General features: G+C 38.0%; 1 protein-coding gene across 7 annotated transcripts in view; it reads left to right on the top strand.

Annotated features, from left to right (window-relative positions):
* lama2 (laminin, alpha 2) overlaps positions 1-19454 on the top strand; it is a 166797-nt gene that overhangs the window by 67813 nt on the left and 79530 nt on the right. For all 7 annotated transcript variants that reach the window (XM_015057151.1, XM_015057145.1, XM_015057136.1 and 4 more), the window contains exons 14-20: positions 37-201; positions 7120-7224; positions 9712-9923; positions 10576-10684; positions 10761-10874; positions 13173-13300; positions 16950-17036. In XM_015057151.1, the coding sequence (XP_014912637.1) occupies positions 37-201; positions 7120-7224; positions 9712-9923; positions 10576-10684; positions 10761-10874; positions 13173-13300; positions 16950-17036 (920 nt within the window). The remainder of the gene's footprint in view (positions 1-36; positions 202-7119; positions 7225-9711; positions 9924-10575; positions 10685-10760; positions 10875-13172; positions 13301-16949; positions 17037-19454) is intronic.

The raw sequence follows: 19454 nt of genomic DNA, 5'->3' as shown, positions 1-19454 counted from the left end.
CTCTTTCTCTTCTGTGTGTGGTTGCTCTGTTTTCAGGTGAGCACTCTTGCTGGCTGGCATCCGGTTGGAGAGACAGGAGGGAGGGTGTGGTCTGTCCACAGAGAGACGCCTTCATATCTGACCATCAGACATTCGGATGTTGTGAACGATCTTGGCTCCGCCTACTACTGGAACGCACCTGAGATATATCTTGGAAACAAGGTTAGACTCTGTTTTCCTGTACTATCGCGTACCTTCTGTGTTGCTAATGATGTTCGTGTTGTGAACTTGTTTTCGCTGCCGTGTTGTTTTGCAGAATTAACAATGCTGCTCCCGTCTGTCCTGTTAACTTCGAACCATCTGTAAAAAGATTTCCCAAATAATGTCGTTATACTGTTCAACTAGACCAGACACACACTCTCGATATAAATGTGCGCTCCTCTGTCACATCAGCGTCGTGTTTCGTTTGAGTAACTTTTGCTTAAAAACATTCCTTAGCAATTAAGGTTACGCTCTCATCGTTTTACAAATGGATAATGAAAACAACAGTGAAAACATGTAAATGCTCCTATGATGCTGCATCATTAGCCTTGAATGCGTAAACACATCCAATTTGTGGTCTCAAAATAATGCCTCCTGGGTGGATATCTGCTGAGAATACCCCCCGCTGGGACGCTCACCTCCCTCCCAGGCCTTCTTCTCTGGATCAGCTTCTGCTAATGTCGACCGTTTGATTTTGCGCCGGGGTTTTCTCTGGGTGCGATTGGACTTTTATCGCTCCAGCTGGTAAATAGCTGCAGTCCATGTTTCTGAAGTTGTTGGCCTACTACCACAACAACAGACCGACTGTGATGTTTGTGTGTCGTGGCTTAGAGGGATCTACCGCTGAATTTCATTACATTGCGCCCTGCAGGCCTGGCTTGTCATCTCACTTCTTTGTCTAAGCGTCGATTCCTCCCTCCCCCTAACCATCCCTCCATCCCAGCCTCTTTTCATCGGCCCTGCTCCTCTAACTCTTACTCCATCTCTCCAGGACTCCCATTTTTCACCTTGCTGTTCCTAAATCACCTCCCTCCACCCCCTTCCCCACCTCGGCTCTCTTGTCTGCCTCTTTCTCTATCTCTCTCACTTGCTTTGTGTCTCACGGGATAAACAGTGTTTCGCCTGTTGAACTCGATAATCAACTGTTTTTCTCTTAGCGCCCGCACACATGGAGTCGGCGAACGCGCAGCCACACACAGTTGCGCTCGCACAGACTCCCAGGTCTACATAAGTCAGATAATGATGTGTTTTGGAGGCATTAGGGATGGCGGAGCAGAACCGCATGCCTCCAAACATGGGAAACAAACAAATTGCCATAGTGTGTGTGTGTGTATTTGCGTGTATGCATCCATGTGCGCGCAATTGCTGGAAGCGCTGTATGCTCGTACTGTATGAAAAAGCAATTCTTTGCTCCATTCTGATTACGTTACAGAGATGGATGCTCTTTGACTTGATGCGACTCTTTCACACACAGTGGAACGTCATTTTAGTGTGTGTCATTGGAAGTGACAAGCTGTGCTTGTTATAACAAGCCAGCAGTTGATGTAAAAGAAAGTAAATGTGTGTGTGATAATGTTCTGCATGGTCTCCAGCTTTATTAATGCAGTGAATGCTCCTGCTCTGTGGCTGCTCGTCCGACCAGAAGCATTTCCCACTCATGCTCGCCGAGCATTTTATTGCCAATGTTGGCCCAAGGACCGCTCATCCACAAAGACGGTCGTTCTCATCTTTAAAGAGCGCGCTGTTAAAAGAATATCCATGCCAGGTTTAGAGTTTGTTTGACAGCAGTGAGGCCATAAGCGGAGTTCAATTTAGAAAGCCAAAAATAACTGTAAGATGTTATAAAATGAGAGGTAGCATCCTTTATTTTTTTGCTATGTTTCTACTTTCTCAGCCTTGCTTTGTTTCTTTTAATGATCTATTCAGATATATGCATGCATTCCCACACGTATTTGGTTAAACGTCCCCTTGCAAAATGTAACTTGATAACACATTTTTTCATGAAAACGTCTCGCCTAATTTTGGCTGGAAATCTTCCCAAATGAGCTCCACCAACTCTGCTGAGTCATCAAATATCCAGGTAGAAATTTAACCAAAAAAAATGTTCAATAGCGAAACATCAAATGTGCTTGAGGTGCAACTTGCAAAGGGACATTAAGTCAAGTCTGACAATAAAATCTAATCCATAAGGCCGTGTCTTTAAATCTGCATAATCTATTGAAACTTTCTGTAATCTTTGAGGAAAATGTATTTTTATCTACGAATTTTATACTCATTATAGAACAAATGCTTCACGTCAGGAGAGTGTAATTCTGGTTTTAAGTCCCTGGGCCCAAAGTAAATAGGATAATACTAGTACAGAATTTACAGCAGCCTTCAGCAGCTGTCAATTTCCAACTTTTCTGCATCCATCATATTTGGCGATTGAAAACCCGACTCGTGGTCAAGACAGATGAAAGCTGCAGAGACACTGAATCCTCATCATTTGGAGAAACACAGTGCCAGAGTCAGGCAGAAACAGAGCACTGGAAGGTTGAGAAATAGAGATAAAGTGGTGATGGATGGACATAGACAGAAGAGAAAGACTCTTTCCTGACACATGATGAAAAAACACAATGTGCTGGAACTCGTGTCCAAACACACAACTCGGCTTGCAGTTCATTTTCTCCAAACCTTATCAATAACCTTTCTTCTGGACCTATGGAGAAATGTTTCTATTGCATTTGTTTTGCTGTTAAGCTAAATATGGTTCATGTTAAAATATCTACTGTGCAAGATGCATCATAGCTTTTACTAAGCTGCAGAGTTGTAATCTTTAAAGAAATGGAATAAACATAGATGATATAAGAGCAGTTTTTTATGATGCAGCTCATCAGCCTTGGATTGCATAAGATAATTAGATTTATTTTTTTTTTCTTCATTTTTAGTTGCATAGGTTGAAAAAGTACCATTTAAAACTGGGGCATTTTAATGATTATTATTTTTAAACTAGTAAGAATTTTAAAGATAAAAAAAGGCTCGGTTTAAAATCCATCAGTCAGCTTTTGATTTAGGGTAAAATTTAGAAATGTATAAGTTCATCCTTCTCTTTCATTGTTCTGGCCATAAAGGTTTTCCCCAGAAGGATTTGTCATTTCTAGGTAAGGAGCTAAATTTTGGAAGAGGCTACCGATCCCCTTCTTGATCAGTAGCCTCTCAGTCCATGGTTACATACATGCATACATAAACACATAACTCAGCTGTAAAGTTTCTTTTGTGAGCTTCTTCAAGTAAGATTCACAACACGCTTCTGCAACTGACTTTCAAGACCCAGTGGTCCGTGGGAGTGCAGAACAATAATTGATTGGCTCTAAGATGACACTGGGAGCAAAAAAAAAGTGAGCTGCTCTTAGTCTTCAATTGAAATGAGATGTGCATACTGAGTTACAGTTCCTCTAACCTTCTCTCATCTGCCTCCTGCAATAATGATCGTGCTGTAGTCCTGCGCACACCCACTTCAACGTGCGACATTGTTTTTAAGCTTGTTTCTTAAGTTGCACCATCTGCATCACTTGGCGCTGCATAAAACGTCACAGTCAATACAAAGTTTATATAACCTTCGTAAAGTGAGCACCACCAAAAGTATTTTGAATAATTTATCCAACCAAACAAACTACCAGATAAAAATAAAACCATCTCTTCGTGATTTTATAGATCTGACATGTTCATATGTTAATGTACTTTCAGAAAAAGAAAAAAAAAAAAACATAGCTTCTCTTGCAATGATCCATCAATAATCAAACTTACATTTACAAAGTCGTAAACCAGCCTAAACTGGCTGCAGATTTTCCTTTTAGTGACTTTACAAAAGAAAGATCTACAAGGCTAAAATTGGCAGAATGTGTGTGAAAAGCAAACAGGCTCACAATCAGACTTACAACTACAGGATGGTGAACTATAAAGTACGATAGTTGGGTTGAGTCTTTAAAGGATTCATGAAAATGGTTGAGATTTTTCTTTAACATAACGAAGATGTCAAAGAGTCGGTTGTGCACTTCTTAGTAAAGTCAGATATATATGAATTATTCCTTTAAAAGGGAAAAAAAGTAAGATTTGGGAATGGCATGTTCAGTTCCCTGATGTGAATCCAATAGAAAATTTATGGGAATTGAATATCAAGGTGCAAACATAAGAACATCAGGACCGTTCTTCTAAACAATTTGAATCAGAATCATTTGGAAGAAAGGCTCAAAATCGCACATGTAATAGATTCAACTATGTTTTATCTTTTCCAAATGGACTATTTTATCGAGGACCAAACCACCTCAAGAACAATGTTGGAGGCAAAAGTCCAGTTTGTGCTTTAAGTTTTCATAAAATTAAATGATTTACCCTAAAGTGAGTCAAAGATGCAACTTTTATAGACAGTAAAATTACATTTTGCCCCACATTTTTTAACTGCAGGTTATCCTTACTGCCTTATTCTCCCCATGGCATCAAAATGAAGCATGAATCTGACCTTTTCAGAATACCAACTCTAAAACGAGGATGGAGTCATACTTTGTAGGTCATTAAACTTTTGACTTGGTTATGTAAAGTTATGGAAAAGTTATATTGCATCAAGGCTCTGCTGGGAACCCCAGAGGAATAGTGAGGTGGATAGTGACTCATTTTTTACTCCTCCTCTCACTTTCCGTGTCAAACCCACTCCTTGGCATAGGCAGTAAATTAAATATCAAAAGTTTGTTTTTCTAGCACCTTCCAAGCAAAATATATATATATTTTTCCTTATTTAAGATAGTTTTGGAAAGATTAATTTTTGCTCTACAGAGTCCCTGTAACTTAATGTGGTAAAACATCTATTTCACAATTTTATTTTTTTGTTATTGGCAATCTTTGTGTTGTGATTACTTTTCTCCCTTCCTCCCACATGTTGCATCAGAATAAGCTGCTACTCATAGCCAGTAATAAAGGAGTCACTTTAATGAAAACTCTTTGTTACAGTTTGAACAGTGTGGATTATGACTTCCTTTTCTCCTGACCACTAGTAGAGTTAATAACAGGCTTATCTTACTCACAGGGGTGCATCTGACCAATGTCTGTTACAGCAAAAGTGTTTATTCTACGATCGTTTTTGCTACCCATAATTCCGTTCTCTCCTGCTGTGCTTTTTTTTTATTATTGCTTTGTCGATTGTTGACCGGAATTCAAGGGATGGCACCAAGAAAAATTCGTTTTCTGACAAATATAGAGTGTTTCAGAGAAAGTAAATTAGAAAAGTTAGAATCCGTTAGAGGCTTGGGAACCATCTGAAAAAAATACCGTCTTTAGGTTACGGAAGAGACTTTTTTTTTTCTCAAATGTGTTAATGTTTTAGAGATTTAGTGATGATAAAAAAACATGATGGTCTTAAACTAAAATCAAGAAGATATTTATCAACATATTTTTGGTAAAATCAATTATTTTCCCTTTTGCAGCAAGTTTCAATGAGTGTGTGTTTCTATTGTGCAGAATGTGCTGGAGTTGCCCAGTCAAAATCCTCACATAAATCCAATTTAGTCTTTGGCAAGAGATAAATTTTGCTTTCTATGTTCACTATCCAGTCTGACCAAACCTAATCTATTTTGAGAAGGTCAGTGGGCAAAAATCTAGTTTTTAGAGCTGCAAAACTGCATACATTTTCATGCCACCGCTTCAGATTTAGGTTATAAAAAGATTGGAAAATCTTTGGGGATTTTTTTCCACTGTGCATTTATGCACTGATTTGTGTTGGTCTGCCACATATAATCCCAATAAAATACTTGATTTGTGGGCATAATCTGAAAAAAAAAATTTAACAAAAAAGAAAAAAAAGATTCAAGGGGTGGAATCAATTATGATGCATAATTTTGCATTACGACTGCTGTTTTGCCGCAATAATAGAAAATGTTTAAATGCTTTGTCATACTTCAGCTTAGATAATGACAAAAGCAGGTCAAGCAGCAGAGGTGTTAGAGAAGTGGGGGCTGCAGAGTGTAAGTTTATGCTATTATTTTACTGTCCTCTGGGGTCCAAATCTGTAAATTGAGGTAGGTCAAGAATAAGTGTTATTGAATAAAAACCTCCACCGTAGCACCCCTGCAGGCCTTCCTGGAGTGAGTGCGTGTGTGTGTGTGTGTGTGCGTGTCAGTGTGTGTGTGTGTGTGTGTGTGTGTGTGTGTGCGCGCTCAGGTCAGCTGCCAAATGAGTGATTCCCTCATCCTACTTTAAAAAGTGTGTGTAATGATGCAGAATAGCGGAGGTTTATGGAGACATTATGCCTACGTTTTACTTCTTCACTTACTCTCTCAAGGACCATTTCTTTATCTTTCTCTCCCCCTTTCCAGAGTGTCCCCTTCTCTCAGTTTTATAGTGGCATTATTATCTCACTCCCCCACCCTTTACTGCTCAGGATGGAGCAGAATAATAAATTTCAGGATCATGCCGATGCAGCGTTTCTCCAGCTCAAGCTCCTTTTGTGGTGTCAACAGAAAGGGTGCAAAGAAACACCGTTGGACAACAAAGGCTGTGCTGAATACCTTTTCTCTGCAACTTTTTTAACATTTCAAAATCATATTGGCTTAGAAACAGATTTTGATCAGATAGGTGCATATCAGCAAGTTTGCCTAATTAGATGCTATTTGAAAATCACATGCTAGGACTGTTGTACAACTCATTAATCACAAGGGTAAATTATAAGTTTTAATTTAATTGAACCTATGAGTTATTATAAATGATAAATTCCATCAGCCTTCAACATACACAGGTTGAAAGTTTTGTGAGTAATCGAAGCCAGTACTTTGTTGTATTTTGTTGTTTTTATGGGAAAATAAAATATAGGGAAAGCTGATTACAGCAATAGCTCCATCCGTGGTTCAGTCCAATAAGGAGAAATCCTGCAAATAAAATCATTAGGACAAGAGTACTTTAAAAAAAGAAAAATAAATGTGCAAATAAACACAATTCCTGGACCAGACTTTAACCTCTAGCATTGTAAAAAAAAAAAACAAGATTAGAAAATAAGCACAACCACTTCGATGAATTAAACTCCAAGTAATTGTGACCTGTACCTGTTGTTCTTTATTGCTTGCGTCTCCTCAGGTTGCAGCCTATGGAGGTGATGTGACGTTCACGGTGTCATACAAGACAAATCAACAGGAGCAAGTGGCCATCAGAGTCACCTCAGAGCCCGACCTCATCATAGAGGTAAGTCGGAAAAGTTGAAAAACTTTGAAACATTTGCACACCAATATTTAATAAAGAGCAGGTTTCCTACACATGGACTGGAAATCAAGACTTTTTCCTGTGTGAATTTAGCTTATTGTTAAACATCCGTTTAAATTCCAAGTAATTGAAGAGTACATTCACTTGACCATCAGACAGCCAAAAGCAGCATTAAAAACAGTCAGCGTTTTTTGTTTTGTAGAAAGAGCTTTCATGACACCATCAACTTTAACTGTACGGCGCCATCTACATTTTTTATAATAACTGTAGAAATATTTTAAATATAGCCTCCAGTTTAAGTGTGATTATACATGTGAGGCCTTTTTGACTAAATTGAGTCAAAAAGCAATGCAAGGTACAGCAAGGTGTACTGTGTTCATTTATAAGTATCTCATGCAACACACTGAAGGAGGAGGAAAAAAAGAGACTGACGCTGAATGGCCTAATTATTATTACCTTTTATGTTTGGGAAAAGTTCACATAACCCAAGAAACTCCTGTGCATGTGTAATTTATTTGTGTCCTTTCTTTACCCACTGGCTTTAACAGGGGTGATCATTGAATAATGCAGCAAAAAAAAAAATTAAAAAAAAATGAGGTGGTAGAAAACAGACATGCACACAGACACAAAAACAGCCACGGCATGCAGAGAAGTGCTGAACTGAGCAATAAAAAATGCAGATGGAGTATTTCCTACCTTCTTTTTTATAATGAGCAGGTTGCAGTATGATGCATGGCAGCAATAAGCAAAGCACTTATCCTTATCACTAAACAACACTGCAAGTGTGTGCCAAATCTGAGAACGACAAACAAACGAGCATAAAAAGCAAAGAGAAAAACAAATGAACTGCGTAAAAGCGGTGGAATTGTTTTGTATTTCAGAAGACAAACATTTATCTGCCCAATATATCAGGTCTTCAACACTAATTATGCCATGCCCTTATTTATATCATGAAATTATTATAAAATTAAACTGTAAAAAGTAACAACAATTATTTTAAAGCTTGAAGCTTTAGATCAAGCTAAGGTTTGGATTTATCGAGTCTTTTATCTTTTTATCTTTCAGTCCTTCAAACCGGAGGTGTTGTTTAAATTTAACTTGGGATTTAACTCTGAAGTGGGTGAAAATAAATTGAATTAAGACATAGTAATAAGCAAACTAACGCGAGTAATAAAACAAAAGACAAAATATAAAAACAATTAAGACGTACAGAAACGCAAAAAAGAAAAGTGCAAAATGAAGAGGGGCAAAACAGTGAGCTTGTTATTTAAAGCCATGTCAGTGCGGATGGAATGGAAGGATGAGGAGAAGAAGACAAGTATCGGTCTTGTTGTCAACAAAAAGCCTCTTCAGTGATGACAACAATGAACCACCTACACACTGTCAGCCAACTTTCCCCCCTCTTAACCATCTCTTCATCAGCCTTTGTCTCATGTTTTTCTGTTTTTTTTTAACCATCACTGTTTACTCTGCATATCTGATACAAGCTCTATGGTGTTGATTCTTTTCTCTCTCTCTTGCTTTGATTTTTGTCTTTGTCGTATATATTTAAAGAATTGTCTAAACATAGAATAAACTCAGAATTTCATTATGCTCAAGTCTTCTGTAGAATTAGCATATGGATGATTTTTGTCTATTGCCCCCTTAAAGTTGCTTTCAAGATGACGAGTTAAAAAGAAACGGGCCATTTGCAATAAACTGAGATAAATGTTGATCATGTAATAGTCAAAATTAACCATTTTTAATGACAATTAGCCACGTGAATGGAATAGATTCAAAGAGTTGAGCTAAAGAACATCCTACATTTGGTTTTAAATGTAGTTTTGTCTTTACCTTAGCTAGCTTGCTGAATGAAGACACGGAAATCAGAGTTTTGCTTTTAATGAATGCATTGAAATTCAGGGACTACTGTTTGAATCTAATGACCAAATGTGGATCTCTCTGTGAACAATTGCGTCACACGTAACTGAATAATCTGAAATAATAGAATTTCAAATTAATATAGTGTAAAATCAACATCTGGAAGAAAAGCAGTCCTAGATTTTGTTTAAAACTGTTTTTTTCTGGAGCAACGTACTGCTGTCTTTGCATCTTTCACTCCTGCAGCTGCTTTCTCTGCTATGACCTACTCCTCCTTTTTTCCATTAAATAGGTTTTCTTTAATGGCTTATTGGTGTAATTGCTCCCTCCTCCCCCATTGGTTGTTGTCACTCAGTTAGTTACTACATGCCATTGATCCATGGTCAACAAGAGATGGTCAGATACAAGGTCTTGACTCAGCTCATTTGCATTTAGTCCATGCCGAATGTCAATAGCAACTGAAGCTCATTACCTAATGACACATCATTCACCCTGTTTGTTTTTTCCTTTAGGACTAGCTCTAATAGAATGAGACTATTTTACAGCAGACACAGAGAAACGTTCAAGTACATTTGCGACTGCTGTATTTTCTGTTTCTCTTTCCATCAGGGAGGTGGAATGAAGCTTATAGACAACAGGTTTGGCCAGCCAGTGTATCCGTCGTCTACCAGCACCAAACACGTCGTTCTCCTTCCTGAGAACTTCCTGGTTTCGGAGACGGGACAGACGATCAGCAGGAGAGATTTCCTGTTGGTGCTGGCCAACGTGACGAGTTTAATGGTGCGGGCCTCATACAGCACGGAAACCAGCGCTGTCTACAGGTCGGAAGAGCACCCACTCGGTTATTGTGTAATAATAACATATAATAACATGAAATACATGATCATCATTAGTGTGTTTTATAAGAGACTGTTTATATCTGTAATTACATTCATGAATGCTTGACCATGCTCAGTTCTTTGTACCAGAAGTACAGGAGCGCATTAGCTTCTTCTAGGAAGTTCTTCATTAATAAAAGAAATGAGCTCATTCACCCTGTTAAACTGGCAGTAAAAATGTATGTTAGTAGACTTTAATCAAACAGCAAATAGTTTCCAACAATTAAAATTAATCTTGGATACTGCATCATTGTACTGGTGATTAAAGCCAAGGCACAAAATCCTGCAATAAATCCCACAGTGTGCAGGAACTTTATTCTGCTACTAATTGGGTTTGTTCATCCTCCATCTATGCAGATGAGCAAACAAATGATTAGTTTTACTAAATTAAGATGCTCATAAAGTCTGTAGCTGTTCTTCAGTATTGTCTCCAAACAGAGATTTTCTTTTGCAACATTTTTTTATTGCTTTTAGATTAGCATAAAAGCTTTTACACTAAACTGACTAAAGAACTGCTCTATTCTATTGCCATTGGTAGATGGATTGCCAAGAGAAATATGCTTCATTGTTTCATCTTTTTTTGTATTCTGTGCAGGCTCCACTCATTCTCAATGCACGTGGCAAATCCTTTGGCCACTGGAAAGAGAGCATCAGCTGTAGAAAAGTGCGCCTGTCCCCCTGGATATGGAGGATTATCCTGTGAGGTAAACACACAAGTCGTACACACGGCTTGAACTGCACATAAAACTGCAAATTCACTTTTGAAATGTTTTGTTTCAGACGTGCCGTCCTGGTTTTCGGCGAGTCCACGGCAAACTGTATAACGGCATGTGTGAACCATGCCGCTGTCATAGACACAGCTCAGATTGCCATGAGTTCACAGGACATTGCCTGGTAAGGTTATTAATAAACTTAACATCTCTTGTATTTTGTGTATTTATTATGCAACAGAAAAGCAAAGGATTGTTATGCTCAAGTTTTCTTTTGTTAACGGACACAAATGAGAGATAATTTGGTAGCAATTTCCTAGCAAATGTTCCTCATTGTTTAGGAGCAACCCCAAAAGTTTGGGATAGAAAGTTCAGGTCTGTAAAAGAGCCACGGGACTATAAAAGGTCATCACCCTCTCCTACTCAAACCTACAAACTTTTCATATTTAAACACCAAGTTTGGAAAACACAAACTTTCATGCATTTCATAAGGATTTCCTATGATAGAGCAGCACAAAATGGATCATATTTAAGCGAAAAGAAAAGTGTAAAGGGTTAGCAAAATTCTTTGCAAATAAATTAACATCTACAAAGTGGGGCATACATTTGTTTTTTTTTCCTGCAGCTACAGCTGTAAGTCTTTTGGGTATTCTCCACCAACTTTGCACATCTCTGCCAGCTAATATATTTACTCATTCTTCCTCACAGAATATCTTACAATAAAATAAGATTTGATTGTGTCCTTAAACAGTACTGTTCAAGTGATACTGCAAATTTTCAGTTGCGTATAGGTCTAAGCAACAAGGCAATTCAAAGTGTTTATTTTTTTTAAATGAAGAAGAAGAAGAAGAAAACAAGCAAAACATTAAATTGCAGTAAAATAAAAGAAATAGATGGCAGGTTAAAAATAGAATACAGTTTATGACGTTCCAGTTGTTATTAATGAAAGGCAGCTCTAAATAAATGGGTCTTTAGCCCTTTTTTTTAAGGAACTCTGTTTTTCAGCAGTTTTGCAGTAAAATTTCCACCATGCCACTTAAATTACAACTCGTCTAATATTTATTTTAACTGATATTAATCTTCAGCAAAGTCAGTCATGAAGTGACAGACACTTAAAACATCATCAGCTACTATTTTATTCTATGTGCTGTATTTCAATATTTGAAACAAAAAGTGCATAACCTAAAGAAAAGCATAATTGGAGCTCTTATTGATCTGCCATCTAGTTGTCATTAGAGGAACTGCATGGGGATGCACTTTCCTACTGTTTACACACACACTCATACATAATATATGTACAACAGACACGTATATGTTACCCTCTCATGTGGATTTCCACACATTCACTCCCCACTCTCCCCACAGCCTTAGGCTGATTCTGTCAGTTCCCGTTCCACTTAATACACACACACACTAAAGCCCACAGTGGTGAACACACACAGAGAACAAAAACCCACACACACGTCCACGCACACGCACTTGTGTGTTTGCGTTACGATGTTATGGTTCATTATAAATGAGGAGGATGTCAAAGGGAGACGTACATTCAGAGAAAGATAGTCGGTCTGTGAGGCCATCTTTTACGTACACACACACACACACACACACACACACGCAGTCTGACATTCGCTCACTTACAATCACACGTGCACGTGTGCCACCTGTACACACAGTGACAGACAGGCAGCCAGATGCATCCACGCACACCTCCACTGACACCAGTGATTTGTAGCTCCAGCTGAATGAATGACTGACTGATGCCACAGACTTATAGGTTAACACAGTGTGCATGTGTCAGGGTGTGTTTCAGTCGTGTAAGGTCATTTAATGTGAGAAATGAATGGAACATGTTGACATGGTAACACACACACACACACACACACACACACACAGTTGCTGAAACTGTGAAAGTTGTAACTGGAAAACCGATTTCTGCAAAGGAAATAAGGTTGAATATATGGAAGAAAAAAATCAATTAAGCTACTTTTGAACTGTTTTTGTTTTGTTTTTTTGTAATCCCTCCTTCAAAACTAGTAAACTTTTCAATGATTTATCTATTGGGTGAGGAACTGCCTTGAGGCAATATGCTCCAAACAAGGTCAAGGCTGCCTACAGTGATGTTTTGCTGGAAAGACTTAAACTGTACTTGTGCAGCTTGTTTGTCAGATTTTATGGACAAATCATAGCCAGTCATAGTCATGGTGTGCATCTCATTTGTAGTAAACTTGATGATTTGTGATATTCACAAGGAACTTGGTATATTTCTAACTTTGAAAGAATATCAAGTATAAAATAATAAAAACTGATTGACGTGACAAGTTCCTCCAATTATGGATTCAGTTTGATTTAAGGCAGAAACTTTGGTAAAGTTTTGCTACATTATTGTTTTGGTATTAAAGCAAATTAAACAGACAATTTCTAAAACTTGATCTTTCTAAAATATAAGATTTATCTTTTTTTTTTTTTTTTTTTTTTTTTTAAGGACTGCACCCACCATACTACTGGCCACCACTGTGACACCTGCCTACCTGGTTACTACGGCAACGCCACCCATGGGACACCTCAGGACTGTCAGCCATGTGCCTGCCCACTTAATCTTCCCAGCAACAAGTAGGTTCTGGAGAACCAGGGGTTAATAATGTGACCAGCCTGTCTGTGCTGTCTCTTCTCTGCTTCTCTGTTGTTGTTGTTTTTTTTTTTTTTTTAAATATTTCTCTTCATAATCTCCAATCGTGACATAAAGACTTCATCATCCTGGGTAGGAATATAATTGTAGTGACATTATAGTAAAAATATCATCACCACAGGAAGAGTGGAGCAGTGTATGACGAGAAGCATCATCGCTGTGGGAGTAAATGTCATCATCATTAGAATCGTCAGAATGCATCCACAAAACGAAATGCAAAATACATAAAAAAAAATTGATAATATTTTGAGAAGCCAGTCACATTGTCCTCCTGCTGTCTTAAATTACAGTACCTTGTATCATATTGGCAACTGTCTAATTTAACAACTTGGAACACAGATGAAAAGATGTGTGCATTTACACGCTCGTCAAAAACCGGCATATTTTCTTGCATGGTAAAAAATGAACCTCTGGTTGGAACAAGGTTGTGTTCTTAAAGCATCTTTGTGGATGCCAGCATCAGCTTAGTTTAATTGAGAGGAATGAATTCAAGCTTAATTTGAAAATTCCTCATAAAAAAAGAATTTGACCTCAACAGTTATTCATAGGTGCTGGAGACATTTATAAGGTTAGGTATTTGGTTTTGCGGTTCATAAAAGAAGCAGGCAGATGCTTCAAATTATTGAAATGCTGTTCTGTTGGGCAAATTAAGTCAAAAATCTTATTTATATAGCACATTTCACAGACTTATGCATCACAAAGTGCTCCGCAAAGAAAAAAATCATTAAAACAAGAAACACACTGAGCAAAGGTTTGTGAATAAAAATGTCTGTGGTTGTTAAGCATACAACCTCAGAGTCACAGTTTTTTGTCTCACTGCCTAAGTTTGAAACTCACAAACGCGTTTCTCAACCATTTTCTGGAAATAAGTTGATGTTTTTCTGTGTGTGGAAAACAAGCAGTTTCATAGACTTCCTGATCTTAAAATCACAATTGACAGGGCCTGCTCCGTTACCTAGCAACCCCAGCCTAGCCCAGCCTCTCACCTAATTATCCAAGCGGAGCTCTAGTGCATTTCAGCTGGTCTTACTGCTGCTGTACAATGGCCGCTGGAAGATACAAGTGTTTTGTTGTTGACTTACCATCCAGAAACAGCTGCTGCCTCCTAGATGGTTGTGAAGGAGGTTCCAGTTCTTCTGTTTCTGGGTCTGACTCATAGTCAAACATGCACTGTTGTATAATTGTGATTCTGTTTACAGCTATTTTGAAATATATATATTGAGAGTGTAAACGCTGAGTTGGATGGCATGGCCAGCAAAGATTTACTTGGATTTAAAGTGACAAGAGGCCCTAAAATCTCATTATCTGAGAATGACTTTGTGCAAAAAAATGTAATGAACATGTTTTCTATTGGCCATAGAGGACCCATAATAGGTGCCTTTTGAAAGTAATCCTCAAATGCACAGGAAGCCAGTGCAGGGAGGTAAGAAGAGGAGTTTTGTGCACTCTTCTGTTAGTTTTAGTCAACACTGCATCATTCTTCACAGAGCCGGGGAGGTTTTATTCAAACAGGTGAAACGGCTATTGCAATAGTCTGAACAGAAGGAATAACCATCAATAACTCAGTCTCACAAATGGTCTCAACATTGAAATGTTTCTCAAATGATTAAAACAATTAAGAACAAGCATTTTACTGTGATTGTGAAAAGACAGGATTTGATTTGAGAGACTACTTTTCAGAGTACCAGCTAAAAAAAGGAGATTAAATAATTTTTTTTGTACTTTCTTTCTGTTTGCATTTAACATTCAATTTAAACATTATCGTATAGACATTTAATGAGGGATGTTCTTCTGTGTTAGACTACACGTCCCCGTTTTATCTTTTTCCTTTTTCTTTTGTTTATGTTAGATTTTGAACTTGGAGTTTACCTCCCAAATTGAAGATTTAAACTTTGGTGGGTGTTCCAGTTAACTTTTGTAATTTGTAATCCTATAATTTTCATGTTTGCAGATGTTAACAGTATTAGAGAAACAAACTATTTTAGGTTGTGCAACGTAAATTTGGCACAAATCAGTCTTTCTGACATGCACAAAGTCAATACAAGTAAAACAATATCAATTGTGGTTTTAAATGTGGCTACTGGGAAAATAGCCTACCAATCAAAGGCAATATTAACTTTCTTTGCTGTTTGAATAATGAGTGGCGGTAAACACAAGAAACAAGCGTCTCTTTCGGATCTCAGCAAAACGGACACACACATCCCCACAGACAGACACTATTAGCAGCAGCTGAGAATTTTCTTGCAGCAAATGACGCGTCATTTCCACGATGCTAAGAGCTAAAGAAAGACACAACTGACTGTTCCTCTTCCGTTAATAATAGTGTGAGGTGCTATGCCTTCCAGTCCCTTAAAAATAGCCACCCAGCCTCGTCTGTTCACCGACACGAGTTGCTCAAAGAATAGTTGAATATTTTTCACCTAAGCTTTCATGAGCATCTGATAAAATACTGTTGCTGTTCTGTGATCAGTAGAAATAACTTTAGGCTTCAGGAATCAGCCTGATTTGTTTCCTCCAATGTAATAGGTGTTTTAGGTGTTTACATTAAAATTGCTGAACACATTTTTTGCCATTCATAAATGTCACTGTCCCAACACTGTCCGCACATCAGTTCACTAGCTTCCTAGTTTTATATGAATTGAACTTATAGATGATAACACAATTTGTTTTCTGAGGACTCACAACACTCACAACAAGTACCACTAGTTGTGAGTGTCAAAGTTTGAAAACCCTGGTGGTGGTGGCAGCATCATGCTATGAGGATGCGATGTGTTTTTCTCTTACTAGTCCTAATAATGTAACTCATTGTCTTGGTTTACCTTATGACATCCAAATAAGCATTGAATTGTAATTGCAAGATGTTGCTGACATTTGAATATAATTTAAGGTTAACAGATACAAAACAGAATCCTGTCAAGTCTTTTTGTATTTTTCTTTTAACTATTACCTCAAAAATGCTGGTATTTAACACAGAGCAGGCACAATGATAATGCATGCCTAGCTGATATAGTGAGAAATATAGTTTTGTGAAATTGGTCATCTATATAAAGAATCTGATTTTTATATAAAGACTTGGATTTTGTTATGGTTTATGCAGGTACATTTGCCAAGAGAGCTTATCTGAAACTCGGTGAGCAGCTCGTAATGAGCCACTTCGTCATCTAGTGAGTCAGTCTGGAGCCTGGAACCCAAGCCAGCTGAACTATCTTTAGTTTATGGAAGTGGGAGGGAGACGGAGCAGGGGGCAACCGACTATCACGTTACTTTGGTTCCCTGTCTCTTAGTTCGTTTAGGCAATAGTTTGTAGTGAGGCCAGTGTTTTAAATGTTCAGATGTAGTCCTTGTTTTGCAGTTTGTAAGGAATAAATGCTTGTCATGTGTGAGAGCAGAACAAAAGGAACTACAAAGTGAAAGCAGGGACGCAGGTGTGTCAGCGAGGTGACAAGCAATGGCCTTAACTCGCCTTTCTCTTCTCTTCCTCCTCTTCCACCTGCCTCTCCCCACTTTGGAACAACGCTATCGACTTCAACAACAACTTCAACAACAATTACGCCACCGTGGAAACCACAACAGCTTCAGCCCCACATGCCACCTTGGTGACAAAGGAGAGCTGCTCTGTGACCGGTGTCAGCCTGGATATACAGGGCCGAGATGCGACAGGTAAAACACATTTTACACTCAAAACATGCCATCGTTAAATTATTAAATGGGAAAAAAATATCATCTTTTGCAACTTAGCTATCATTAACCTGTTATCTGGATCAGCTAGATACCCGTTAAGTTTTAAGATCTAACTGAATTCATTAAAAGATGTGCAGCAAAATGGAAGCCGTTACTCTTTTCAGTTCAGAAACGGTCAATTTGGGCAGGAATTCAATCTGGTAGTGAGGTGTTGCAAAATGAAAATGGAATGTGCTGTTCATTAACTGTATTCAGGACTTTGTCTCATTGTCCATCCAGCTGTCTACCCATTGCACATTTTATTACTGTAGTTGACTGACATGTCTGTACCATTAGCTGCTGGCTTTTTAAGCAGCTCAACACTAATGAGAAGTCTCTCTCATTGGATGGTATTCTTGTTAAAATGTCAGGCTGGACTGTCATGTGATGATGGAGTCAGTGTACATGGTCTCTTTTTGCTTTTTGAGCATCAAACTGAGGAAATCAGACAAAGAAAAGAACCTGTTTATGTAGTTTTAAACAATTTTGTGATAAGATTTTTTTAAAAAAGCTAAAAAAAAAAAAAAAAAAAAAAAAAAAAACTGCAACCTCTCAGACCTAAGCTAAAACCTTGGTAAATTATCATTTTGTTCTGGGTCAAATAATCCAGAGATTTGTTTCCCCCTCTTCTAAACCAACATATTTTGATCTGCCATACCTCTGTCCTGGATTGAATGTCAGGATGTAACACCTGTTAACAGCTAGCATCCTTACTACTGAGCGTTAAGCCTGAAATCAACAATTATATTTGACAATTCAAATGCTTTTGTTTCCATCCTGCTCTTGAAAAATGTTCTATCATCAGTCTCTAAAAAGTTGTGTTCAACACAGATGATATTTGGACAGATTCCAGAGAACATGTTTATTCTGTAATAACGGTTTATATGAGTTCATCAAGAGGTCATCCTTAGATCCTTTGGTCTAACAGTCTTTAAAGTAATATTTTTTCATTTGGTCAGTGACTGAATGTCTGCTTCAACCTGACTGCACAAACCATCATGCAGCTTACCCACTATTTAAAATAACCCCCCATTTGCTGTGTATAGTGTCTGCAGTCTTTGCCTTCCCTTTTATAGCCTTCCTAATTCAAATGAATGCACTCCATGTTGCCCACCATCAGACAGGGAGATTGGATTCTTAAGTTTATTACCAGAACTAAAGTTGTGATTTCTTGGGAATCCTTGTATGCCCATCCACCTGCCAGGATTTTTCTGTTTTTTATCACTGAAGTGTACATTTCTGAGGTTTTTCAGAAGTAGTTATTATTCAATGTGTCTGTTTCCATATTAACCTAAGAAGATGAAACATTTTCATAAGCTGGGTAAATGTGATGCGTCACTGTTGCTGATTATTGCCTGACTTAATCTCCAACATTGTGAATGTTGAGCCTGAATCTCTGTGTTCCTGTAAAACTACAGCTGCAAATACCCAGGCTGTTTATATTTGGTGCCACATAGTCTGCATGCTTCGCCTTGCCATGCTGCCCAGTGCAGAATTTCTCTGTCCATCTTTTAGTCTTTTTATAAACCTCATTTGTTGCTGAGTGGCACTCTGACTCTCTCCATTTTTATCCTTTGCCACAACGTTTCCATCCAGCATACAGCCAATATGATCTAGCACTGACATAAGGCCAATCTAATATATTCCTCTTCAATGCCAAGTTTGTCTATATAAATTTTTATGTTCTCTATAGGAGCTGTTAAATGAAATATTACTAACTAATAGCAGTATAAGGAGGTAATCAGCAGTTGTTGTTTTTGTTCTACTAGTCTGATTGATACCTTCCACCTGCTATTCTGCTTCATTATCTGTGCTGTTTTTGTTATTGTTTGTGGTAATTAATTGTAATATGGCAATTTGTCTGTATTATGGGCTGTAGCAAAATGGCCACTCTATTCATCCCATGCTAATAGACTATCCACTCACTGCTAAGTGGTTCTGCTTTTCAATTTTCTGTCCATAAACATCCATTTAAAACAGAGCCCCTGCAAGCCCCAGCATATTGTATGCTAAAACACTCCGAGAGTCATAAGCTGCTTTTCAGGGTCTGGCAAGAATCTAAATGCTCCTGCTCATGAGGTATTTCAATTAGTACAAATGAATTTGGTCTGACCCAGTGCCAAGTAGCTGTTGATAACACAGCTACTTTTGCTAATGTTTGTGATTATATTTGCAGCTTATTATTTAACTAACTGCTTTTAAAAATGTGAGTGATAACTGGAAAGGGAAACATTCATCTCCTTTGCTCCTCTTAACACAAATAAGATATATCTATATAGTATATGGTATTGAATCAAGTTCTCAATTCACTAAACCATATGTGTCAAACTCAAGGCCCGCGGGCCACATGTGGCCCGC

This window comes from Poecilia latipinna, unplaced genomic scaffold (assembly GCF_001443285.1).
Source record: "Poecilia latipinna isolate Pla-1442-1.1 unplaced genomic scaffold, P_latipinna-1.0 Scaffold61, whole genome shotgun sequence".
Taxonomy (NCBI): Eukaryota; Metazoa; Chordata; class Actinopteri; order Cyprinodontiformes; family Poeciliidae; genus Poecilia; species Poecilia latipinna.
Note: the sequence above shows the minus strand (reverse complement) of the source record. Positions and strands in the feature narration are given on the sequence as shown.